A 16,810-nucleotide genomic window follows, 5' to 3' on the forward strand; every position below is an offset into this window, starting at 1 on the left:
AATCTAATAATGCTACACCAACCTACACTCCCTAACAATATACAAGAGGAGCTAACTAAGCTAGCGATATATAAGAAGGAAGTCAGCTATACCTAACAGTTCAACTACAATTAAAACAACAGTAAAAGAAGGGAGAATTGTGCACAAGCCCAGATTGAAAAAGCCTATTGCCTCCCCTCCCATAACCATTCTACTGGGGGATCCCACCCCAACCCCCACTGTTCATTCCATTGATGACTAGTCTGTTGGAAACCACAGTCGCAGCTGGTGTAAAGGTTCAAAAATCATTCAGTGTCCCCCATTTTTGGTAGTCCTAGTCCCAGTCTGCCGCTGCGAGGAAACCTCTGCCCCCGGTTCCTCACTACTTGGCTCTTTACTACCCGGTTTCATGGGGTGTTCTTATCACTAGCTCTCTGTGTGACCACCACCAGGTGTCCTGTGTACATGCCCCATACAATTTTAATCTGGGTCTAAAATTGTTGGGGGAAAACCCACAATGGGAAATAGGGTTGAAATGCTGTAGAACAGTGGTTCTCAACGTTTTTTTTAACTTGTGTTCCCCTTGGCAACCCATTTCCCTAAAATTGTACCTCCAAGTTAGCAACCAGTTATGTAATTTGTTTGCAAACCCCCACAGGTTCTGTTGCGTGCCCCTGGGGCAAGGGTCTGCAACCTGCGACTCTCCAGATGTTCATGGACTACAATTCCCATCAGCCCCGTCCAGCAGGGGCTGATGGGATTTCCAGTCCATGAACATCTGGAGAGCCTCAGGTTGCAGACCCCTGCCCTGGGGGTATGCCTACCTCAGGTTGGGAACCACTGCTATAAAGCAATCAACACATTATTATGGATGAATTGTTCAGCATCGTGGGCAGAAGCGGTACATATTTTTATTTCCCGTTTGGATGGTGGGGGGCATCAAGAGGACACACACGCCTTTCCCTCTGGCTAACTCACCCCTGTATTGCTTGCCTTTTCCACCAACAGACAGCAAGCACAGATCCCTATAGCGACAGCTGGCGTCGTTTACCCGGGAGCCATCGCCATGGCAGGGATGCCTTCGCCGCACCTGCCCTCGGAACACTCGAGCGTGTCGAGCAGCCCGGAGCCGGGGATGCCCGTCATCCAGAGCACTTACGGCATCAAAAGTGAGGAGCACTCCCACATCAAAGAGGAGATGCAGACCGATGACGTCAACGGCGGGATGTACGACGAGTACGACGAAGAAGAGGACGACCCCGACGTGGACTATGGCAGTGACAGTGAAAACCACATTACAGGACAAGCCAACTGATCAGGGGTCTGGATTCTCAGAGCTGACCTTGCAGGACTTCATTGGAAAGCCCCATCTGGTTTCTCGTCCGGTGGCCAAGCACACGAACTTCAATCCTTGTACACTGACTGTTACTTAAAACTTTTAGTCTTAACTAGTTTGGGGACAACAGCTGATGAACAGACATTGGCCCACGTGGAAAACTTTTTAAAAGCAAACCGAATTTTTGTTTTGTTTTTGTTTTTTTTAAAAAAAGAAGAGAGACCACGGCTCAGAGTAAAAAAAACCGTGATAAGAAAAGACGACCCGTGACAAAAACGCGAGGACGAAATAAGCTATGGGTAACATAATGCCAGTAATTCAGCTGCTATACCCGAGCGCTGAAGTTTTACCCATTCAACCTTTTATTACTATTTTTTTTTCAAATAAACTTTATGGCTGTTTGTTCTACAATGTTCTAGAAAAATTCTCACTCAGGTACACAGTGCCAACAAGTGGCTTGTGAATGTGTTCTGTTGTTTTGTGCTACAGTTTAAAGGAAAAAAAATAAGATTTTTTTGGGGGGGGTGGGGGTGGGAAGGGGGCGATGCACCTGACAGGGAAAAACAGAAGCGACGAGAAAAGTTCGTTAGGTTTCCCCCTCCAGTCTTTCCCCGTTCTTTTTTCTTCTTCTTTCCCAAGTTAGGATTCAAGGCCCATGTGCATCCGAGTGGAATCAGTTGAGGCCCACGTGGCGTCTTCATTCGCTGCCCATCCTGCTCCGTGCCAAGGAAAAGATACGAGTCCGTGAGAGCTGTGACTCGTACACAGAGCCACATGACAGTCTATGCTGGTGCAATCCAATGATTCTGCGGACCACAATAAACCTCTGCCCAATATTGTGGTATCACGGCCCACGCGTTGTGTACATAGGACACGTTACCCGTAGCAAAGAGCAAGAATCGTAGCGTGGACTGCCACATGGGCCTCAGCGGAACGTAACGTTTGGTTCCCTTTCCTTGACACCTCACCCCCAACAATCAGTTCCTTCTTTCTTAAATGGGACCTCTTTTCACCGATTGCACACCAGATGTAGTCTTTGAGCAAGTGCCAAATTTGTACTAATGTGCTGAACTACTTCCATTTCGTGTGCGTGCGTATCCCAGTCGGTTGTCTTTTTCTTCCTTTGTTTCATCTTCAGTCTTACGTTAGGGCAGTGACGTTATCTTAGACAATCCCTGGAGAACCCGACGACCAGCAGCTGGTGAGATTTATTATTATTATTTCTTAACTGTAAAGGAAATTGTAGGTGCTGTTCTCAGGTGACAAAGACAGAGAGAGAGAAGAAATTTAGTGAAAAGAAATATTTTATGACCTTGGATTTGTGTGTGTGTGTGTGTGTGTATGCACATGGGTGTGTGTTTATGGTACTAACAAGAATTAAACATCAGACAATTGGAAAGGAAAAAGTATACGGTCAGATACGAATCACATATTCCTTAAGTCACTGAGTCTGTCTGGTATCCTTAATTTACTCTTCAAGCAGTTATCTGTTGACGTGAATTTTCTAGTTCTTGCATTTTACATGCAGCAAGAAGGAACATAAAGTATTAACCTCCTGCTGAGAGTAGAGGAACGAGGGTTGGCCGGTGCCTTGTGGCATTTTTTAGGCGTAGAAGAATAGATCCTGACTTAAAAAAAAAAAGTGTTTGTAGCTTGTATCGTAAGGAAAGCTCTCAGAACACCCAGTCTAAATAGCCGCTGCCCAAATAAGTCAAACAACATTTCGATTCGACTCAGACATACAGGTCCTAGTAAAATCTGGTTGGAGGTGAACGAGCTTGGATCTCAGACATGTGCCTACTCAGGCCCACAGACACGATACCTTGTGTACCAGGCCCATATCTCATGTGACCAGAGATATGGGCGATTCGCTCACGATTCGCTTATTCCCCCTTGATTCACTCACAATCCGCTCAGGATCTTCATCTTCCAATAGAAGGATAGCACCGATTGGGCAAGATGAGAGAGTTTCACCCAAAATGTCATTCATTCTGGTCCTCAGGATGTATACTCCTAAGACCCAATCCTGTCCGTCCGTCTGTCCCCTGCCCCCACGTGAAGCATGCTACTTTGGGCCTTTACATCTGAACGGAGCCTTTGATTTGAGTGTTCTAAATTGGTATGCCGGCCCAACGTTGCGAAATGAAGTGTGGGCCTACTATCATCCCTGAGAAATCCATTTCTCCTTCCAAAACTACCAGGTCCTTGGTTATTCAAAATCCATTTTTTGTTAAAAGGAGCAGCAGTGGCATAGGCAGTTAAGAGCTGATGTATCTAATCTGGAGGAACCGGGTTTGATTCCCAGCTCTGCCGCCTGAGCTGTGGAGGCTTATCTGGGGAATTCAGATTAGCCTGTACACTCCCACACATGCCAGCTGGGTGACCTTGGGCTAGTCACAGCTTCTCGGAGCTCTCTCAGCCCCACCCACCTCACAGGGTGTTTGTTGTGAGGGGGGAAGGGCAAGGAGATTGTCAGCCCCTTTGAGTCTCCTGCAGGAGAGAAAGGGGGGATATAAATCCAAACTCTTCAAACTCTTAAAATAAATGCCTGATTTATACCCCAGTGCCTCAGGGAAGGTACAGCTCAACCAAGGTCTCCTGAGACATACAGGAAAAAGTGCAATGCATTCCCTGAAGTATCGGAGGAACAATATTGTCCCACTGGAGCATTTTCCTACTTTAAAATGGATGGGACAGAGTCACGTTCCGCTGGTGTGCTCTGTGTGTGTGCGTGCACGCGCGCACGCGCTCAGATCCACGCAAGCTTAAAGTCCCTTTCGTGACAACGTGATAAAGTGTTCTGCAACGAACAGGGTTAATTGCTGCATTATATATTTTAAGACAAACGGTTGGCTTTACTGAAACCACTGGGTCTAGATCAGCTTAAATCAAACACGTTTTGGCGTCTGGAGTTGGTATTCGGGCTGCCAGATGGCAGCCCTTGGCGGACGCAGCCCCATAGATTTGATAGCGGCCCTCTCAGAATGAGTGACTCCTGGCTTACAGCCTTCTAACCCGAAAAACATCCTTCGAACCTGAAAAAAAAATTGGATTGGAACAGGAGCAGGCCGTGTTATGGCTCATCAGCGAGATTGTAGGTGATGCTTTGGGGAGAACTTTGTTCCATTGTGCCAAGTGCTGATATGAATCCCATTTGAAGTGTGTCAAGGTGGCAGGTCAATTGCATGGGCATAGAGAAGGCTGCAGGTCGTTCTACTCAAGTGCAGGACGTGGCGTTGAGGGCACATTTCAGCATCTTGAGAGTCTCAGCTTTCACTTATTAGACAAATCACATTTTTAGTCCTTCGGGTGGCAAAAGTAGGAACGTCATCGGACAGGCAATGCCTGGCATGAGCATAATAGCTTAGAGGGATTGCTGCATAATAATTTCAGCGGTCCAGAGATGATCATTCCAGATGGGCTTGTAGCAGCCGCATAAAACAGGAGTCCAGTGCCGCCTTCACGACAAACAAAATTTATTCCAGTGTCAGCATTCGAGCATTACGACACACTTCGTCAGATGGGTTGGAGGCTGAGACGTACATGCCGCATATTTGATAAGGCAAGCTCCAATTCGCAGAACCTTCTGCCGGAATAAATATTGTTAATCTGGAAGGTGCCACTAGATCACTCGGGATACGAGGCACTCTGCCCAGCACCAGAACACGCAGATTAAGAGAAGCTGCAGAAATGTTCTGACTTTGCATCATTTACTCAGTTGGCGGGATTCGTGTTACCTTGATGCTGAATTTTGGATCCCGTGCAGATTACAGCTAGCCCCAGAGACGCAAGTGTCGGGGGCGTACTTGGAGAGATCCAGAATTCAAAGCTTTGGAAAGCCTTGCTCTGTTGTGCCAATTCAGAATTTGATCCCCATGTGGTTGACTCCGCCACTGCTGTTACTCTTGGAACGCCCTCCTCGTTGAGTGCCCTTTCCTTATAAGGTTGCCAACTCCCGTTTGGAAAATTAATGGCAATTTTGGGTGGGGAGGCTAGGCAGAGCAGGGTTTGAGGAGAGGAGAGACCTCGGCTGTTATAATGCCCTAGAGCAGGGGTGTCAAACTCACGGCCCTCCAGATGTTCATGAACTACAATTCCCATCAGAACCTCCCAACATGAGCATTGGCTATACTGGCAAGGGCTGATGGGAATTGTAGTTCATGAACATTTGGAAGGCCGCGAGTTTGACACCTGTGCCCTAGGGCAGAGGTGTCAAACTCGAGCCCCTCCAGATGTTATGGACTACAGTTCCCATCATCCCCTGCCAGCATGATGCTGGCGGGGAATGATGGGAACTGTAGTCCATAACATCTGGAGGGGCTCGAGTTTGACACCTCTGCCCTAGAGTCCAATCTCCAAAGTTGCCAATTTTCTCCAAGGGAACAGATCTCTGCCTTCTGGAGATCAGTTGTCATTCCAAGTGATCATTGGATCATTTTTCCCCATTGGGAAGTGTGCAATCTGTAGTTTACTCCAGTAGAGAAAATCACAGATCCATTGTGTCCCAAACTGAAATGAAGCTATTGAGACGCCTGGGTAAAGAAACCCTACTGAGCCCCCTCTGCTACTGTCAGCCTATGATCTGAAAATCTCCGTGTGCGCGTCGTGGGTGGTGGCATCTATGTAACTCTGGGCATTAGGAAAGGTGCCGAACACTGTCTTGAAAGCTTCAGAGTTCAGTAAGATCAGAGAAAGATCTGGGAAGAGTGAAACGAGTCACGATGAAGTGACAACTCATTTCAGAATTGACTGTCCCTCTTGGCCCTTATGAATCGTTATGCTCCCACCGCACGACTCCTTTAAACATAAGTCTCCTTCTACAGACCTGTGTTTGGGGAGCTCTTCAGTGGGCTATAGAGATAGGGAAGTGCGGTGCATTAAAATTTCCCATTGCCTTTTCTTCTTATGATTTTCATCTCATTTCTCTCTCTTTCTCTCTCAAAATGTTCTGGATTCATGTTCAGAGGAGCGTGTCATATCCTGCGTGTCAGAGACATCTCGTTTTTAGATTGGTTGTAGCTGATGACTGTATTTTCCCCAATTGAACTGGCTCTTCATACTAGTGTTATAAAGGTACTTATAATAATTAACAATGAGAATAATAATGGTCAACTGCTCCCAGATAGTAAATTATGCATAATTTGTTTCCCTGCTCTTTTTCCCCCTACGTTTTATCAGTTCTGATTTGGCAGTTTCGACAAATCGCAGTCTAGCCCTTCAGGTATTTAAAAATATGCCCTTCCTTCCTTATGATATATACATAGGAAAGCAAAATACAATTTGTCTGTTGCCTTTTGTTAATCCTTTGGGGATTTTAATTAATTTGGAGGCCCTGCCCTATGAAGTCTGGACGTTTATTATAATGGAGTGAATTACTGGGAGTGTTTTGTTCTATCTTAATTGACTTTCTCTCCTCACTCACTTTAAACTATTTAATGAAACTCTAGAGCCATTCAAAGCACTCTGGTTTAAAAGAAAACATATACATATGTTACATATGTATAGACAATGTGAAAACTGAAGATTTTTTTCTTTTTCTAGAAGAAAAAAAAATCCGATTGTTCCCGTCTTTGTGAACAAAATATTTCTTATTCTTGTGGGTTTAACCTCACCTTTGCTGGGCGCTTAATTTCCACCTTCTTTTAAACACGGTCTGGGTAAATTAGGACGTTGTGGGTTTTCCAGGTTGTATGGCCGTGTTCCAGTAGCATTTTCTCCTGATGTTTCGCCTGTATCTGTGGCTGGCATCTTCAGAGGATCTGGGTAAATGATGTGACTTTGGACAACGCGAACGCTTTGTTTTAGCTCCAAGCAGAGTTCTGCTCTGAGGTAGGCCCGGTTAAAAAAAGGTAAAGTTTCCCCTTCAGCTGTGTCCGACCCTGGGGTATAACTGTAAGCAGTGATTTCATAGGCAAGCCGTTTTTGCGGGGTAGTTTGCCATTCTTTCCCCAGCTATTCTTTACCCCCTAGCTATGTGCTAGGTACTCACTTACCGACCAAGGAATGGATGGATGGCTGAGTTGACCATGAGCCAGCTGCCAGGATATCTGACCCACAGGGGGCTCGAACTCCTGACCGTGTGAGTGGCAGTGCAAGCACTTAACCACTACGCCATGCGGCTCCTTATGTTAGGATGCAACAAACACAGATTACTGACATGCACATGCCCATGCTTTGAGGGATTCCTGTGCGGCAGATGCTTACAAAACCAACATAGACTTGCTGCCCACAGTCACAGTTGCATTGAGGCAAACTTCAGAAGCCGGGAGGGGGATGACGTCCAGGACTTGCAGCTGTTTGCTGTATTGAGCCCAAAGCACTTGAAAATTCTTATGTTTAATGAGGACCACATTTTTGAATCACTAGAACAGAATTGATCCCTGTTCATCGTGGGAATGGCTGGGATGGCACACTAGGGGTGGGTTTGTCCTAAGGTTACCAGGCCTCTTGCTATGGCCAGACGTCTCGGGCCGATGGTCGCCGTTGCTGGTCGCTGTTCCACCACCAGTCTCCATGCTGGTACATCACTTCCAGGTACAACCTGGATGTGACAGTGGCGACTCTGGGAATCACTGGAAACTCTGTGGTTAAAACAATAAAGTTTCCAGCAATTCCTAGAGTGACTCGTCGTCACTTCCAGGGCGCATCTGAAAGTTATCAGTCATGTCACATGTCCCCATGTTCCTGCCCTCAAACCTTCCTCCAACTTTGGTCTGTTCAGCATTATTTATACCAGTTATATGCCAGGGAGTGTAAAAAACAACAACTAACTATACGAAACAGAACTGACATCAATCCCGCATGTTCAGTCTTTCCTCATTTCCAAGGATCACCTTGAATTCTACCCAACTCCATCATGTTATTACATAGAAAATAACCAATTCTTTATGACCATAAAAGGTAGATTCATAGAAATGTTTCCATCTTCAGGTTTTGCGTGGGCAGGATCTATCTGGTACTGGTTTGGATGTATAAGAAAGCAATAAACTCAGTAAGCAGAGAGAGTTTTCTGGTCGTTCATTGGAAGGTAGACTATGGAAGTATGCTCCACTGAAGTGTCTTCCCTCCCCAACCCCTTCCCCCCAAGATTCTGCCCCCCAATGTCCAGGAATTACCCAACCCAGAGCGAGCAGCCCTAGGGTGATTCCGCATGGGCCAAAAACACCAGTGTGAAAATGCTGTGAAAATGGTGCAAAAGGGTTTAAAACAGTGTAAAAGGGTTTATACTGTTTTCACACCGTTTTCACACCGCTTTTTTTGGCCCGTGCGGAATCAGCCTCAGTGTATGAAATAATCTCTTTGACAAGCGCTGTGTAAAGTATTGATGCCATAGGTAGTCCTGGAATGTCACGAGCAGTCTTAAAAATAGCAAATTTTGTCCCATATGCCTGGCACAACCGAACCGCTGTTCAGCATGACCATTTCAGTTCTGCTCATGTTGAAGAGCATGGTTTGCCGTGTCTAAAATATCGGGCTGTTTACAATTCTATAAATATTCACTCAGGGGAGCTAGATTTAAGTCCAGTCAAACCTTAAAAGACCAACGGGATATCCAGGGTGTCAGCTACCAAGAGACTTGAAAGCTTATACCCGAAAAATCTTGGTCTTTAAAGTGCTGAAAACCAGTGCGGTGTCGTGGTTAAGAGTGGCGGACTCTAATCTGGTGAATTTGGTTTGATTCCCCTCTCCTCCACATGAAGCCTGTTCGGTGACCTTGGGCCAGTCACGGTTCTCTCAGCCTTCACAGAGGCAGGCAATGGCAAACTACTTTTAAACATCTCTTGCCTTGAAAAACCCTGCAGGGTTGTCGTGAGCCAGCTACGACTTGGCGACACACGCACAAACACACGTTTGTGTGTTTAAAGTACTGCTGGATTCAAGTCTCGTTCCACTGCAGACAAACACAACTCCCCGACTGCAAATTATTGGGGAATACATTCAGCTGGATTCGGTGGGGCTTTTTTTTCTCAGTAAACATGGATCAGCAGTGGCGTAGGAGCAGCAGTGGCGTAGGAGGTTAAGAGCTCGTGTATCTAATCTGGAGGAACCAGGTTCGATTCCCCGCTCTGCCGCCTGAGCTGTGGAGGCTTATCTGGGGAATTCAGATTAGCCTGTACACTCCCACACACGCCAGCTGGGTGACCTTGGGCTAGTCACAGCTTCTTGGAGCTCTCTCAGCCCCACCTACCTCACAGGGTGTTTGTTGTGAGGGGGGAAGGGCAAGGAGATTGTAAGCCCCTTTGAGTCTCCTAAAGGAGAGAAAGGGGGGATATAAATCCAAACTCTTCTTCTTCTTCTTCTTCTTCTTCTTCTTCTTCTTCTTCTTCTTCTTCTTCATCAGTTAGCCTGCACGTCCCATAGAGTAGGTTCACTGCAATTAATCACTCCCATTGGTTTCAGGTGGGCTTAGTCACAAGTAACCCAGATTCTACCCCTCGATCTGAAATGAGGTCTTGTACTTCTCACTGATGGTATATGAACTTGTCGCAGGGTAAGAAAAAATATTTCAGTTATTAATCTCACATTATAGAGTAGGTTCCTCCCATCACCCCTCTCTCCCCGAGCAATTTGTTCATGCTTTATATTGGCAAAATAGGATTGCTAAATGCTTTTACTGTCATTCTTTAACAGTTCTGCTGTATTAATCCCAAAGGGACCCTAATTATTAGTACAGTATTTAATTAATTGAGCAACCAAATCCTCTTCAAAATGAATGAATGGCCTGCTGAAATTCCCCCTTTTTTCTTCTTCTTGTTTTGATGACAGTGTTTCAGAGATTGAGTTTTGGCAGCCGACTTTCCTTCAGTTAATTATTTCCGAACAAAAGAAATTGTCTTGAACCGTCTTACGACCCATTTTCAAAGCTTCTTTTTTTTTTTGAGGGAACGTAATCCAAATAAGATGAACTCTTATTGTCCCCGAAGAAGTCTCTGACACCCCATTTCTTTGGATGTGGGAAATAATTAGTCTCAGTAAAAACTCCAGCTTCTCTGAGGAAAAAAAAATTATCCTGTTCAGAATTAATGGCAACTAGACAATAGGATCTGGGGTAAAAAAGTTTGGCTTCTCCAGGGCTGAGTCAGTTCTGTGGGGATTCACAGGTGTTCTCAAATTTACAGCAAACAGATGGTTGCACGGTCCTAAACAGGGCTACACCCTTCTAAATCCATTGAAGTCAGCGAGCTCAGAAGATGCTAACTCTGTTAAGATGTGTGTTTCAAGAGCTGTTAAGTTGCCGCTGATCTATAGCAACCCAGCAGCAGAGGTGGGATCCAGCAGGTTCTCACAGGTTTCCGAGAGTAGGTTACTAATTATTTGTGTGTGCCGAGAGGGGGTTACTAATTGGTGATTTTGCCACGTGATTTTTGCCTTGGTTACGCCCCTCCTCTCAGCAGTAGCACGCAGAACTTGAAGCAGTCAAGCACAGGGGTAGGGAACCTGCGGCTCTCCAGATGTTCAGGAACTACAATTCCCATCAGCCCCCAGAGGCTGATGGGAATTGTAGTTCCTGAACATCTGGAGAGCCGCAGGTTCCCTACCCCTGGTCTAGCAGGAGGTGCACCGGCGTGCGTGGCAGCCTGCGCCTGCGTGCATTCATTTCCCGCCCAAGGACCGGCGCAGCGGCTGCGTCCTTGCCACAGCCCCGCCCAGCAATGCCCCACCCCGGAATGCCCGGCCATGACCCAGTCGTTCCCCGCCCAGCCCCGTTGGCGCTACGCCACTGTTTGAATCCCACCACCATGGGAACCTGTTACTAAAATTTTTGGATCCCACCACTGCCCAGTACGGTTTTCAAGGCAAGATACTAACAGGTGGTTTGCCATTAGCTGCCTCTGCATAGCAACCCTGGACCCATGGAGGTTTCCCATTCATGTACGAATCAGGGCCACCCTTGCTTAGTTTCTGAGATCTGCAGAGATCAAGCAAGCCTGGGCCATCCTTTGTTTAGGGCTCTACTATACATGATTTTATGTCTTTATTTGATTAAATTTAATTCCCCACTCTTTCCCAGCCAAGGCCGGGCTCAGGGTTAGCTTACACACATAATGTAATAACATCAAATTCATCAAATCAGATTTCAATAATAATAATAATAATAATAATAACACACAGCGTTAGAACTTTCAAATACAGTATCCATTACTGATGGTGAGGTGACTAATCTTGTGCCTGTAGGACCCCTGTACAGCCTAAAATTCATCATCGTGCCCGTCCCATTTCATATCCAATCCCTAATTGTCGGGGGGGGGGGGCAAGGTCGGGGAGGCAGCAAGATGGAGCGGGCCACAGGCCTGGTGGAACATCTCCATCTTTCAGGCCCTACTGAACTGGTTAAGAACCTTCAGGGCCCTGATGTCAGCTGGTAGATTTCCACCAGGTTGGGGCCAGGGCCAAAAAGGCCCTTCTGATTGAGACCAGCTGAATGTCCTTGAGGCCAGAGACCACCAGAAGAGTGAAGTGTCCTTTGTGGGCAATATGGGGAGATACTGTCCCGAAGAGACAAAAGTCCCAGATTGCTCAAGGCCATAAGGTTAACACCAAAACCCTGAAGATGATCTGGAATGCAACTGGCACCCAGGTCAGCTGGCGGAGCACAAGTCTAATGTGCGCTCTTACCGGAGCCCCAATAAGGAGAGCAGCAGTGGCGTAGGAAGTTAAGAGCTCGTGTATCTAATCTGGAGGAACCGGGTTTGATTCCCAGCTCTGCCGCCTAAACTGTGGAGGCTTATCTGGGGAATTCAGATTAGCCTGGGCACTCCCACACACGCCAGCTGGGGGACCTTGGGCTAGTCACAGCTTCTCAGAGCTCTCTCAGCCCCACCTACCTCACAGGGTGTCTGTTGTGAGGGGGAAGGGCAGGGAGATTGTAAGCCCCTTTGAGTCTCCTACAGGAGAGAAAGGGGGGATATAAATCCAAACTCTTCTTCTTCTTCTTGCCTTCACATTCTGGACCAGTTGTAGTTTCTGGAGCAATCTCAAGGGTAGGCCAGCACAGAGCAAGTTACAGTAATCCAGTCTGGAAGGGACCGTTGCATGGATCACTGGACAGGGATTATATACGTGGACATGGCTGAATCATAATAAGCTTCCTCTCTTCGAAGCATTCCCAGAAGTCATATTCCCCCACCAGCTATTGCGTAACCCATTATATTTTTGGTCCAAATCCAAAGCAATTCACTTATGAAGTCCTACTGACTTCATGACTGATAAACTGCATCAGATTGAGTAGTACATAAGCAAGTTTCACTGCACTGGGGGTCTTTACTGGGTTTTTTAAATGAGGACATGAACTGAATCAATCTATGTTGGGGATAAATGTGACTGTTGGTTTGTATCTCAGTGCTACTAAGGGTCAAGTGAGGACTGGTTCACAAGACTGTTCAGTTGTTAAGATGTAATTTGTGTGAAATGTGTTTGGAAATCTCACCCCCTCCCCCGCCCATGTGTGGCTCACTGTTTTCATGCCAAACAGCCAGAAGCCGATTTTAGAACCAATGGCAGCCATTGTAAAATTGGATTGAACAGAAGGTGTTGCTGACATTTTGTGAAAATGTATACGTTAAGCGAATTTTCAGAACTCCCATCTAACTCCGAACGTGGACCTGTTTTTTGGGTTATTCCAGACATCTTTTAAAATATTCAAAGTTTTTTTTAAAAAAACATAGGCGTAACCCAGCCACAGTTGTGTGGGACAGTAATAAACACATGCTTATTAGTCCGCAACCCCCCCCCCCCTTTAAATTAATGGATGCTAAAAGTTACTAACTTTGGTTGGTGCCTTTTAAACGGTCCTCATTGCTTGTCTTCCATTGTCTTGCTAGATTCAATGGATTTCTAAAACAATTTCTTTTTCCAATTGTTTTTCTTCAAACGTTTCTTCATTCATCACTGGCTTTTCCCACTGAAACTCAAGGCAAATGACCTCCATGTCTAAGAACAGTGGAGGAGGGTGTGGGTTCAGAAGATTACATGTTTGAGGGCTAACACCCAGTGGTGGGATCCAAAAATTTTAATAACAGGTTCCGATGGTCGTGGGATTCAAACAGTGGCGTCGCCGCACACACGCACCTCCAGTCCCTATTGGGCAGGGAGCTCTTTAGTAACCCCTTCTCAACACTCCGAAAAAATTAGTAACCACTTCTAGAGAAGTGGTGAGAACTGGTTGGATCCCACCTCTGCTAACACTCCCAAAATTTAGATATTTTTAAAAATCCCATTGGTTGCAACGGGTGAGTTTAAAATGGGTTGAAATATGTCCCGTTGACTATATTGACTCTAAAAACGCATTCGTTTGGGCTGCATCATGTCCTTGAAAATACCTAGGCAAATCTGCGCTGGAAAAAAAATAGCCCCTCCAATTAAATTTAGCTTTGAAGCGCAGTCATGCTTGTGAAACACTGGCCGTTTTGCAAAAAAAAAATCACCAACCGTTCCCCACAAAGGTTGTGAAAGAACGGTTGTCACACTCACAGGCCCTTTCCGTGGAGTTTGAGGAGGGTGGGGTTTGGAGAGGGGAGGAACTTCAGTAAGGTATAATGTCATAGAATCTATCCTCCAAAGCGGCCATTTTCTCCAGATGGACTCTGTCACCTGGAGATCAATTGTAATCTAAGGAGATCTCTAGTTGCCACATGGCGGGAGTCAACCCTACACAAGATTCAACCTTCCAATAAACTCACGAAAAAGCAATGGTGTTTACTTCATAAGAACATAAGAACATAAGAACAAGCCAACTGGATCAGACCAAAGTCCATCTAGTCCAGCTCTCTGCTACTCGCAGTGGCCCACCAGGTGCCTTTGGGAGCTCACATGTAGGATGTGAACGCAATGGCCTTCTGCAGCTGTTGCTCCCGATCACCTGGTCTGTTAAGGCATTTGCAATCTCAGATCAAGGAGGATCAAGATTGGTAGCCATAAATCGACTTCTCCTCCATAAATCTGCCCAAGCCCCTTTTACATCTATCCAGGTTAGTGGCCATCACCAGGTTAGTGGCAGCATATTCCAAACACCAATCACACGTTGCGTGAAGAAGTGTTTCCTTTTATTAGTCCTAATTCTTCCCCCCCAGCATTTTCAATGAATGCCCCCTGGTTCTCGTATTGTGAGAAAGAGAGAAAAATTTCTCTCTGTCAACATTTTCTACCCCATGCATAATTTTGTAGACTTCAATCCTATCCCCCCTCAGCCGCCTCCTCTCCAAACTAAAGAGTCCCAAACGCTGCAGCCTCTCCTCATAAGGAAGGTGCTCCAGTCCCTCAATCATCCTTGTTGCCCTTCTCTGCACTTTTTCTATCTCCTCAAAACTTTTTCTATCTACTTCCTGTAGATTTCATTTCAAGAGCACGAGGACTAGCATGTCTGTGTCTCCGCTAGCAATCCTGACCTTGGGTATGATGAGAGGAATGTACTGGATGAATCGGCTGGTTGGACAACTGACACAGAAGGCCTGAAACAGTTCCCAATTGGGTCAGTACTTTGGCCCAGCCCCTGAGATCCTGGGTATTAATGTCAGACATATTCGCAACCAACCACTTCACACAATACAATGGAGTATGCGGAGAATGGCTAGGACTGGTCACATGTGCACGTTGTGGGAGTCAACATTTGAGGGGTTTGCTGGAAGGTGGATCGACCTTCAGAGGTCTTTTGGAAGGTGGAAGGTGGATAGACATGGAAGGTGGATAGACCTTCAGAGGTCTTCTGAGCTATGTCTGCTGCCAAGGACACTTCTGCTAAATTTGTACCCGTTGTCAGTATCCAACATAATGGGGAATCCCGCCTGGAGAGAGGCGTGTCTGTGTGTGTTTGTGTGTATGTGCGTGTGTGCAGTTTCACTTATACATGTATACATATTAATTTTTTGCCGACTTAATTTTCATGACCAAATTTTGCTGATTCTTCTCCCACCCTCCCAGCTGTTTGGTTGCTCGCCCGGCAGCACCCGGCTTCCAGCCTTCTTTTTTCTTTCGATTTTTGCAAACAAATTCCTGATACAGGGACCAGTCTGCCAAGCACCGTGGCTTCCGTACTTGTCGTTGTGAGTCGCCGGCGTGTTTTGCAAACCCCCTGATCCAGGCAATGAGTAGACCCGGTAGGAGTCAGCAGTCCCACTGCTAAGTTTAGGAAACGTACTTGCCCCATCCTTCTCTTGCAATTACAAACCTAAATGGTGTGTTCCCTTCGGGCACTTCCGCACATGCGGGATAATGCGCTTCCAACTCACTTTCACAATTGTTTGAAAGTGGATTTTGCTATTTCGCACAGTAATATCCAGCTGCAAAGTGCATTGAAGGTGCGTTATTCTGCTTGTGCGAGAGTGTCCTAAGTGAGGATCACCTTGACCCCCCAAAAACCGAGCAGAGGAGGATGTCAAGATACTTCTTGTCTTCTGCCCGCCAGATCGCATTTCTTGTCAACAGACAGTACTGATCAATGGTTAGATGGAGAGCAGAGGGTAAGAAAATGAGTCCCTGGTCTCAACTAGGCACCCTTTCCATAGATGTAAGCATTACGGACAGCACCATTTATTTGTTAGGCTGTGAACGTTCGGTACAGAAGCAGAACAGGAAATACCCTTTTGCACTTGAGGAAAAGGAAATTCACAAGCGTATGAATCTGCCTTTATTCATCCACAGCGCTTCTTGGATCAGGGTGAATGTATTTGTATAGCTCGGTCGGTTCTAAAGCCCTTATTCGTTCCCAGCTTTTTATTATTATTGTTATTATTATTATTATTATTATTTTATAAGTGGGAAAGGAAAAAAATGCAGAAAAACAAAGAAAGACAATCAAACGCTCGGAGCTTAAAACGAAGTATGCGTGCAACCTACCATCTCACTTGAAATTTAATAAAAAAAAGAAGAAAGAAAATAATTATGTAAATATAACATAGAGTTATAGATTTATATTTTGTTCATAACACATAGTGTAATATAAGTTGTATATTTTCATGTTTTTGGTTTTATGTTACCATTCACGCCACAATAAATAATAATAAAAAAAATAGGAATTGCTGTACTCTGAAAAAAAATGGGTTGTCAGAATCCTGGTTTGGGGAGAATTTTTTGGGGTTTTTTTTTTCATTGCCCTTTTTCAGTATTATTTGCCCTGCAAGGCACCAATAAAAACAGAAAATGTGTTCTTTACCTAGACTGTGTTTTTGTTTCCAAGTTATTAATACTGTATTGTAACCTTCCATTCACCTCAAGATCCAAACTGCTGACCTTGAGGATCTGGGGATGTTTTAATTGTATTATTATATCAGATGTTGTAAAACTGCTTTGGCAGCTAGAATTTTTAAAAGCAATGTATAAATGTAGTAAATAAAGTGGGGATTGGGGTTGAAGAATCCGATGATGGTTAAATGGAGCCTCTGTGTTCAGAGGCGGAGTGCTTCTAAATACCACTTGCCGGTGGGGGCGAGAACGGGGGCAATTTGAGCCTCTGTTTTCAGCTCACGGGCCCTCTGAAGACGTCTGGTTGGCCCCAGTGGG

At 45.6% G+C, this 16,810-nt stretch overlaps 1 protein-coding gene and 1 long non-coding RNA gene across 5 annotated transcripts in view; both read left to right on the forward strand.

Moving 5' to 3' along the window:
• SOX5 (SRY-box transcription factor 5) overlaps nt 1–3,626 on the forward strand; it is a 633,967-nt gene extending 630,341 nt beyond the window's left edge. For all 4 annotated transcript variants that reach the window (XM_048499520.1, XM_048499517.1, XM_048499519.1 and 1 more), the window contains exon 15: nt 988–3,626. In XM_048499520.1, coding sequence (XP_048355477.1) covers nt 988–1,294 — 307 coding nt within the window. In that variant the 3' untranslated portion in view covers nt 1,295–3,626. The remainder of the gene's footprint in view (nt 1–987) is intronic.
• A 10,879-nt stretch (nt 3,627–14,505) lies between these two features.
• On the forward strand, nt 14,506–16,468 carry LOC125434331. Its single transcript, XR_007244766.1, has 2 exons — nt 14,506–14,940; nt 14,995–16,468. It is a non-coding gene; the product is annotated as an uncharacterized LOC125434331 (long non-coding RNA).
• The last annotated feature ends 342 nt before the right edge of the window (nt 16,469–16,810 follow it).

This window comes from Sphaerodactylus townsendi, linkage group LG06, assembly GCF_021028975.2.
Source record: "Sphaerodactylus townsendi isolate TG3544 linkage group LG06, MPM_Stown_v2.3, whole genome shotgun sequence".
NCBI lineage: Eukaryota > Metazoa > Chordata > Lepidosauria > Squamata > Sphaerodactylidae > Sphaerodactylus > Sphaerodactylus townsendi.